The sequence below is a fragment of the Priapulus caudatus genome, unplaced genomic scaffold, assembly GCF_000485595.1.
Source record: "Priapulus caudatus unplaced genomic scaffold, Priapulus_caudatus-5.0.1 Scaffold502, whole genome shotgun sequence".
Classification (NCBI taxonomy): domain Eukaryota; kingdom Metazoa; phylum Priapulida; class Priapulimorpha; order Priapulimorphida; family Priapulidae; genus Priapulus; species Priapulus caudatus.
In genome coordinates, this window is record NW_014577563.1 from 33,092 (window position 1) to 43,490 (window position 10,399).

Consider the following 10,399-nt stretch of genomic DNA (forward strand, 5'->3'; position numbering starts at 1 on the left):
AGAGAGAGAGAGAGAGAGAGAGAGAGAGAGAGAGAGAGAGAGTGCACAGCAAGCTCCTATAATGGTGAGAGAGAGAGACAGAGAGAGAGAGAGTGTGTGTGTGTGCACAGCAAGCTCTGTACGAACAGCATCAGCATCAATCACGGCTCTTGGCACCTGCTGCCACCTGGTGACATGCCTAAGTAACTTCATTTATCTTTTTACTACCACAGGGACCAAAATGATCGATTGTGTGAGAAGAAGACTTACAGGATTGTACTTGTAGCAGTTGCAGAACACCTGTCGTACGTCGGCCACGAACTCTTGTGCGTTGTCATAATGGTTAAAGTTGATCGGCGACAGTCGCTTCTTAATACTAGAGAAATCCATTGGTTTCGTAATGATCTTGTAATAGTTTGGCACCTGCAATGACAGAAAGGCATAAATGCCATGAGAATGTTTGCTTTCACATCCAAACGTGCCCTCTCTCAAACAAAATCAACAACGCATGCTTGCAATACCAACGACACAACTCCACGTGGCACAGAATTACTAAATTTTTGTCAGTTGCCCTCTACAGTTCACCGTAGATTTCCATCTACAGTTCCCCATCAGTTTACCTCTATAGTTTCCTACCTGATTCCCAATATAGATTTCTGTCAGTTTCCATCTATAGTTCCCCATCAGTTTCCCTTCATAGTTTCTCATCTATTTGCCTCTATAGTTACCAATCGGTTACCCTGCATTGCTTACTATCTGTACCACACTACTGCGTTATCTCGCTCTACGAGGATTCACGATCGCACCTGCGATGCCTCGTGACCTCACTACCGCGAATGACTCACGTGTTTCCCGACAGGTTCATGGAATGGCGGACTCGATTCGTGGCAGAATAGCTCCAACATGATCCGCTCACACGTCTGAAACACAGTCGCGATATTAATTTGAGACAATTCTCGTTATTATTTGAAACAATTCCCCTTAAAAAAATCTCAAATGTATCCATAACAAACATATCTCAGGCTCTAGGCAGGGCACAAAGCCCCAACAAATCTTCTTTTTTTAACAAAAAACATTGGACTGTTTGTAGCTATTGTAGTCTACATTGTTTACCTCCCAGAGCTAGTGTATGTACACGCCTATTCGTGAAACCACTAGCACCACTAAAGCTTTGACATAACAGCTAAAATTTCTTAATGTAAAAATCTGGGTGTAACTTAAAGCAAGGTCAGTAGTGTGTGTGTGACTCACTCTAAGCTGTATGACGGGCAGACCGGTAGACGTGCCCTTGCGCTTTAGTCCCGACGTCTTCTCTGTTGCCGGAGGTTCGTCCGTCACCTCTCTACACAAACCACACTTCCAGTCTCCACTGCAATAGCAAACCAGGTGTCTGTCATTGTCTCAAGTACTTCACAGCGTGGGGGGGGGGTCGATAAGGGATACAGTGCCACCTACACCACCTCTGTGTCACGTGTCAGTAGCGCATAACAACATTAATAAGATCGTTGAAGTTACAGTGGTGTCACCTGCACATAATAGATATCGTCTGAAATTACTCGCACAACCTAATATCAAGTGATCAAAATCGATGAAAGACGGCAGCAATAGTCGTGTCAGACGAAAAGAATAACATTTCTGAGTGATACAGTAGAAAACAGCGCTATACACGTGTGTGTTACCTTGGTGCTGCTGTGAGAACGGGAATGTGACAGGTCTGGTGGTAGACACGCGGGCAGTAGTCGCAGCAGACGAGGTCCCCGCCATCGTGGCACACGCTGCACCAGTCCTCATTCGGATCGTTGCTCTCCTGACTACTCCTGATGTCCTTGCCAGAGGACACGGCGACCTTGAGAGTGAGCGGCGACTTTGGGGAGGCAGCTGTAAGTAAACAAACCCAGATATGCAGGTGTGGACCCAAATATGCAGGTGTGGACCTAGATATGCAGGTCTGGCTGCAGGCGTGCTGTTTTCGAGTGAATCGGGCAAGCACAACATGACTGTGTCATAGTCACTGGCCTGTTAACTTTACAGATTTAAAAAGCTCGATGAAGACTAATGAAATGCTTCGAAACATGTTGTAGAGATGGTCCAGGTCACACACACAACCATGTCATCGTGGAGATTCATGTCATTCATCAGAAAATGATGAACAGTACAAACTGTAATAAACAAGCAATAAATAATAATGATTGTCAGATTGTGTCCTACATACCTGCATCACCACCTCCTTGAATATCAGATGACGTTGCCAGATCACTAGATGGCAGCACGTTGTCCACAGCATCTTCGGATGTGGCACCAGCATCGCCTGTTGGCTTCTCAGTTGGCTCAGGTTTCTGGTGAACGTCAGACTCTGACGACAGAGGAGGAGTCATACTGCTCTCATCCATTTCAGGTCGGCAGTTCTTAAAAAACGAAAAAAGATTTCGTTACGGTTTAATATTTTATATGAATTGTTAGCCGATTCATATTTTGATCATATTTTAATTGCTGTCTGATTGTGAGGGCAACAGATTTGTGGATCAGGAAAAGCAAGGTTGCCTGAGACCCAGTTAATGCTATCACTATGTTCGATTTGACCTATGGCCGTTGTTCACTTGTTTAAACCTTCTTTTGCTGCACATCATGAAAGCCATTGTGGTGAAGTACACAGTGTTCATACTACGTGGAAAGCACTGCTCAGCAGAAAGCATTGATTTTCAGCGGGCCACACTGATTTATAATTCGTGACACTTACTACACCAATTACAATGCAGTATTTTTGCAGCCACGTAACAAACATCGCATGACGAAACCAATGAGAATTTTATCGTTTTACCCGGAGAAAGAAAAGCTTCTAAACACACGACTCACGCGCTGCATGTGCAAGCGTGAGTTAGGTACTTACGTTGTTGGTGCTAGTCGTGGAAGGTCGCAGAGCGTTGTCGGAGTTCTTCAACTCACTGAGAATGTCAGCGATGGACTCCTCCGTGAAGCTCATCTGTAAACAGCAATCGATAAAATCAACTTGAAGAATGCCACTTGAAGGGTGTGACTAGGGGGAGGGGGGCATCTCTTGGAGAATGCTACTTAAACACTATAGAAGAAGTCTCTTGAAGAAAATGACATGGAAGAAGAGACTAGAGAAAATTACATGGAAGAAGTGACTTAGACAATTTACGTTGTGGATTTACTCGGGGAAAGAGATAGAAGCATGTACTTAAAGTATATAATATCAGAGGTTAACAATGACAAAATTTGTCGTCATTATCCCCTGATAATATGTAAGCATATAAGGACACGTAGACGTTAGGACTGATGTGACCAACATCACTCACCAACTGTAGGTCTGCGAGCGGTTCACTGCACACCTCGGGGGTCTTGTGTTTGGGCTGGGTGTTGCTGCACGCGCCGCCACCACCATCCACCGGCTCAGCCTTGATGCGCACGTTAGATTGATACTCCAACGTGGTGCTGAAAGAACGTTATTGAACATATACTGTGAGGGATAATTGTCTATGCCGTGATCCACAATGCAGGATACAATATTTCCTAGGGTGACCTCATGTGACACATGGGTGAGGAGGTCAGGGCACAACGATCACTACGCTATAATAGATGTAGATACACACGCGTGGTGCAGGGCACGAAATTCAGATTTTTTTGCACCGGCCCAGAGGGCTGGTAACAGTAATTTTTACCAGCCCTCACAAATTTGTTTGTAAAATCAATGTCATGTTTCACGCTTGCATTCTCGATTTCAAATTTATAAAATGTTGATAAGTTATGGCGTGATATCCTTCAGGTAAAACAGTAATGTAGGCTATTTGCTATAAAAAATGTGTGCTATAAATAAAAATCTGGAGGGCCGGTGTTTTGACAATGTTACCGTCCCTCCAAATAATTTGCCGGCATATGCCGGTGGGCCGGTGCTAATTTCGCACCCTGGTGGTGGCACACTCACCTCTCTGCTTGCTTCAGCTGCTGCTGCTTCTCCTGCTGCATACAGTCCTTAAACGTCTGCTGTGTCTTGACACCAGAGTAGCTCGCGCAACCAGTGCTGCCATCTCTTGACGGTGGATTGTCACCTGAGCACATCAGACACATGACCACTATTAATTCACTACCAGTTCATTACACTGTTAGGTTAGAGGATGTGACGCGTCATTGGCTGACCAATCGGAAGGCCCGCAGCTCGTGCACTAAAGCTGACACGATGTTTTGTGGTTGCATTATTTAGGCTGGCTATCGTGTGTGGCAATGACATGCACATGGAGATGGGTGGATGGTTTACTGGTAATATAAAACAAATTCTTTCAATGTATGGCCCCTATTCGACTGCGCGGCTGTTTTTCAGGCACAAATGTGGTGTCGGTTAGTAAATTCGCGATATTTTTTTAAAACGCTGGACAACATATGACATAACTCTCATGGTGCACAGCTGAAGTACATGGCTACCTAGCTTTAATATTGCCACTCGGCCGAAAACGGTCGAAATACTATTTTTCATGTCCTGAAATTCAATTCTTAAGTATAGGATCCTATGGAAGATTTAATAGTGGTCTGTTCTCATCACGCGGAAACGAAAACAAGGAACAGAGAATCTGTATATGTCCGACGGGTCTCTATGGGTGAAGGTGCCTCCTTGTGTTAAACCATAATATAATTACTTGAATTTAATTAATTAAATTAATTAATCGAATTAATATAATTACTCGAATTTCACTCTCAGCCAGGTAACAACAGGTTGTAAGTTTCTTGCTACCAACATCAGGCTTAAATTCTTTTGGCCTACCTACCACAAAAATTCGATATTCCTGCAATCTAGACTAATACCAAACTGCATGCAGCGCCCCCTTCCCACACTCAGGATATACCACTGCCACAATAGTAGCACTATTTTTACAGTGGGCGGAGCTCCGGGGAAATCCAGCAAATGGCAAGCCAACGGCCGCGAAGTCGCCGTCGAACAAAACATTAGAAATTTCTATGATTTGCATGTTTATTGGTGAACAAATTTAGATGTTTTAAGCTGAATACGCTAAAAATGTATCAAAGACAATGTTCGAGAATTAGGTATATTGGCAAGCATTCTGAAAATTCATGATAAATACGTGAACTTCGTTTAGTAAACAGCGTAATGATTTGAAAGTAGTAAATGGGCGCACTATTTCGTATCACTATTTTATCAAATTTCTCATGAAATAATGGTCCGACTTTTATTATCTTTGCAGCTTTTATAAGTAAACACCGTATTACATAGGACAGGAGTAACGGAGTCGCTGTAAAACCTATAGTAAAAAAGCGTAAGAAATTCTTACGGAAATCAGCTTGTGGCAGTGGTAGAATTGAGCCAGAGCGAAAGCGCCATCTGTCGTGGAGTTTGGACTAATACAAGGGTGGCCTGATAACGTGATTAAATCACAAATTTAGCCACAAGAACAGAGCATAGGAAATCTTTACGTCAAATTTGCGAATGGATGCAAATGGGTGCTATGAAATAATGAACCAGTGTCTGCATGAGAGCATATAAAATGATTAGCAATAATTTAGCGCTAGATATCATGATACAAGTCGGCCATAACAAAGATGGCCGACTCTTCACAATTTTCGCAGACGAGCACTCACCTCGTGTTGTAGACTGGATGGTTGGGGAAGCGACAGGTGGCGGTACCTGTTGGGAAGCACCAAGGGAGTTTGTGTGGCTACCTTGCATTTGTGGAGACAGCCTTCCATGTCCAGCTAAAAATTACATTGATATCAGTGTAAAGGGCATGGTAACTGAGTGTCAGCCGAGGAAAATTCTTTACACATCTACATAGCCCATGTTATATTATGTTATATTATGCATGCTCACGCGCAAGCGCACGCACACGCACACTCATATATATTTTATTTAGAATACCTGTGGATACACTTGGAAGATGATGCAATGTTGTCTGTGGGGATGAGAAGGGTGGGGAGCCATGTGGCTGCTGCTGCTGCAGTTGCTGCTGCAGTGTAGGCAGATGCCTCAGTCTCTGTTGTTCGTAGCCTACAGAAAATTTAACACGGAAATGCACGTGCAATCTGGCGTTACAGCATCGATTCCATATATGAAACACTGAACCATAGAAAAAGATTGTGCCAGTCTGTAATATTCCCAATTACTTACAACGATGTAGCAGGGATGACAATATATCCAAACCAAACAGTAATGGTTACGGAATATATTCACAAAATGTCAATAAATTTATACTCCCATGTACATTGTCCAGTCAGACATTGTCACAAAAGATAGCTGGAGGCATCAGCAGTGCTTGTCACCACATGCTGGTAAGTGTATCGCAAGAATGGCTCACTCACAGCTCAGCTTGATCCTCAGCTCTACCAAGCTCAGACAGTGTAATAGGACTCCCAGTAACCTCTGTGTGAACTTACCAAGTCGAGATTGCAGGACAGGGTTGGAGAGGGCTGGGTTGGGACTGTGCCCTGACGGACCTGACCGATTCAGACTGTTCTGTAGATTCTGCATGACGGTAGGGTTCACAGATCCCAACACACTCACAAGCTGTGGCTGGCCTGTATGGAATAAGATAACCATCAGAACTAAAGGATACAGAAACAATACTACTATTGTTGTTGTTATTATTATTATAATCCAAAGTGGATCACAGCATTAGCCGGTGGCTTCTGGGTTGGCTGTGTCCCAACCTAGGACATAGGGATTCAATCCAGAATTTTTCGCAGGATGTGCAAATTTATTATTATTATTATTATTATTATTATTATTATTATTATTACCTCCGCCAAGGGGTTGGCAGGAGGTTGTGTTTTCACCGGCGTTTGTTTGTTGGTTTGTGGGTTTGTGCGTTGGTTTGTTTGTGTACAGCCTAACTGAAAAAGTTATGGACGGATTGTCATAAAATTTTCAGGATAGGTCAGAAATGGGATAACTTAGAAATGATTACATTTTTGTGGTGATCCGGATCCAATTAATTAATTAATAAAATTTTCAGGATAGGTCTGAAATGGGGTAACTTAGAATTGATTACATTTTGGTGGTGATCCGGATCCAATTAATTAATAAAATTTTCCAGTGACAGAATTGAGCTGCCTTGGCGGTCTGCGCTCTCCGAGTGCTCTAGTATTATTATTATCATTGCTGTTAATATACATCTGTGTTAACACTACAACAGCAGGCTGATATGGCTGAAAAATTGTAGCTATCAGCACACTAAAGCCTGCCGCACATTGCCGAACATTTTCCCCAACAAATGTTCGTCCAAACAAAAGTTTTTGTCTGGCAATGTGCGGGTGAACAATTGCTAAGCGCACATTGCCGAACATTTTGCAGCAAACAACCTCGTGGCGCCGTCTAGTAGCTGTGTTGTAAAGAGTCATGTGATCGGCGCATGATTGGGCACAAAAATCATGTGACCACATATCGTGCTGCTATTGGTTACTACATTACAAATATTCCAAGAATTGTTCGACATTCAGCGCACATTGACGAACATTCGACGAACAATGTTCGAGATATCAAACATTTCCGATCTTCAGAAATATTGTTCGGAACAAATGTTCGGCGACTTTTTTCACCGCACATTGCCGAACATTTCATGGAACATTGCTACGATAATGTTTTTGAGCAAAATGTTCGGCAATGTGCGCCGGGCTTTATACTCCAGGTGAATATATATATATATATATGGTAGTGGGTAGCTCTATCTGGTGAGAACTCCCAATACTGTCATCCAAGTGCCATATATGCATGACATACCTTGCCCAGATTTCTGCATTTGCTGCTGTTTCTGCATCTGTTGCTGCATGTGCTGCTGCTGTTGATGCTGTTGTTGCTGCTGCTGCTGTTGTTGCTGATGCTGATGCTGCTGTTGTTGTTGCTGCTGCTGCATGTGTTGTTGTTGCTGCTGCTGACTGCTTCTCTGTCTCATCAGATCAGTGAGTGAAGTAAGATACTGTGATTGGTTGTTGAAGGGATTGTTGGCGCCACTACTGGATGACACGTGGCCGCCTGGCTGCTGTTGCTGCATGTTGCCTGCAACAAATATGCAATGTTGCCTGTATTAACCACACAATGTTGCCTGCAAAAAATATGCAAGGTTGCCTGTAATGAAAGTGTCAATGACACTGTAGCTCACCACAAAAAAGGACACAAATGAGTGAGTAAGAAGAAGTCAGTTTTAATTGAGCAACCATCGACGTACATTATAGAAACGATTGCCATCTGTATATTGCAATAATAATTTATAAACCAAAATGAATCACAATTTGTGACCGTAGATGGCGCTATACCCGCTTTGTAGCAATCGTGCTTGAAATAAATAGGTTATGCTGCATTCCGACATGTTTTGTAAATCTTTACTCTAATATAGACGTTTTATCGGCAGAGTGGAGAGGAAATACCAATTTTGCATTAAAGATATTGTCAATGAAATCTTGTAAAACGAACCAGACGAGTGTGACACCACAGACTGTTTGTGTTTATATAATATGCTATATAATTGCCAAACCCTACCTAATTTGCATAATTTTCTTTTAAATATCAAAACCCCTAGCCCTTATTCATTAACATACCAAAAATGAGCAAAATCCGTTGAACCTGAACTGACTAACAGGGTTCATAGTAGTAAGACACATGTTGAAATAAGGACTTATAAGACCCTTTCTGGAAGCCAGAAAAAGACTTTTTTACGTGATTTCTGATAGATCACCGACTATTAAAGTACACTAATAATATTTATATACACAATCGCACAGCAGATTTAATTATTCCGTATTATATATACAACAATTCTTACTCTAAGTCGGGAACAGTTTATAAAACAATTAAAAAAATAAGGACTATTAAGTCCTTTTCTAAGATTTCACCAAAAATAAGTACTAATAAGGGCCCTTATTTTATTTTTGGCAAAATAAGTACTTATAAGACTTTGGAAGACCCGCTACGAACCCTGACTAATGGCAATTCCCATTTTTGCCAAAAAATTGCCGTGGCTCGAAAGTACGTCGACTGGCATGCTTCAAAATAGGACGTTCCATATGAGAGCATAGCAGTAACAACTACACCCAATTTCAAACATGTGGGTCAAACGGTTCCTGAGTTATCGTTGACCGAAACCAAATGTTGACAGACGGACGGACGGACGAACGGACGGACGACGGACGACGACTTATTGGCAATAGCTCAACTTGACGATGTCAAGGTGAGCTAAAAATCATCCAACATTCTTGGTCATAACCACACAATGTTGCCTGTAACAACCACACAATGTTGTCTACAACAACAACACACTTGAGCATTACATGCTAGCAATAACCATCTTTCACGGGGCTGAAGAAAAATCGCTGACTTTTTCCTACCAACCCAGTATATTCATATACCTATCACAGAGTGAACGCTATGCACAGAGCTGCTATCTACTGGTCACACACCAATCACAGAGCGAAGGCTCTAGCTAGCTAGTTACTGCAAGTTACATACCTAACATGTTCTGTCTGCCAGCACCCTGCTGTGCATTCACGGGACTCTGAAGCCGCTGCAGCAGCTGTGGAGCGGCCACGCCGCGCCCGCCGCCGCCGCCGCCGCTGCCGCTGCCGCCGCCGCCGCCGCCACCACCCACGCTCGTGGGGGCGTTCACGTTCATCGAACCCTGGTAGCCGGCGGCGGAGTGCGCGGCCGCGTCCTGGCTCCCGCTGCCCCGCCGGAGCACCTGGTTGTCGACGATGAGCATGCCGAGATTCTGAATCTGCTGCGTGAGGAAGTAGGTCTCGTAGAAGAAGCGGATGTCCACCTGAGGAAGGGACGGTGCACACGGTTTATACAATTATTCCACTACTACTAATGTTATTATAATCATCATGATCATCACCATGATCATCATCAGCAGCAGCAGTAGCAATCATCATCATCATCGTCATCGTCATCATCATCATAATTATTAACACAGTTTATAATGTATATTCACAACAAAATATTGTGTACTAATATTACAACCAGGGTCGTAGAGTCAGGGCTGGGTCACAGCAAGGCCTGCAGTGTTAGGGCTGGGTCATAGTAAGGGTTGTAGTGTCGGGGCTGGGTTACAGTAAGAATGGGGTTAGCCGCTAGAAACAGTTGCCACTGGAGGGCAGCACATCTGTAGTGGTGCAAGATTATCCGCGTACCCGGATGCACACCCGGGATACACTCATACACTATGGCGACATATGACAAACTTACCGCATACTCTCTAAAATTAAACTTTATGAAAGAGGAGCGTCGACAAGAGGTCGCAAAGAAGATTTGATACAAAGGTAAGAACTATGTTCCACGAAATACGTTGTTTTTATGAGTGATAATGCACAATTTTGGTCAGGCATGTGAAATCTCGGCAGATGAACGCTTTTAGAAGCGGCTTGTAAACCCTGTCTTGGAACGCATTTTCCTACTGTATTATAG

At 43.2% G+C, this 10,399-nt stretch overlaps 1 protein-coding gene across 1 annotated transcript in view; it reads right to left on the bottom strand.

Moving 5' to 3' along the window:
• Positions 1-249: 249 nt before the first annotated feature.
• The window catches only part of LOC106811072 (E3 ubiquitin-protein ligase TRIM33-like), a gene marked incomplete at its 3' end in the record, with an annotated part of 24,823 nt that continues 14,673 nt past the window's right edge, over positions 250-10,399 (bottom strand). Inside the window, 14 exon segments of the mRNA XM_014814598.1 lie at positions 250-402; positions 825-899; positions 1,231-1,348; positions 1,659-1,857; positions 2,192-2,384; positions 2,867-2,959; positions 3,297-3,432; positions 3,923-4,046; positions 5,587-5,700; positions 5,864-5,992; positions 6,379-6,519; positions 7,721-7,996; positions 9,443-9,539; positions 9,582-9,752. Of these exon segments, the coding sequence (XP_014670084.1) occupies positions 250-402; positions 825-899; positions 1,231-1,348; positions 1,659-1,857; positions 2,192-2,384; positions 2,867-2,959; positions 3,297-3,432; positions 3,923-4,046; positions 5,587-5,700; positions 5,864-5,992; positions 6,379-6,519; positions 7,721-7,996; positions 9,443-9,539; positions 9,582-9,752 (2,019 nt within the window).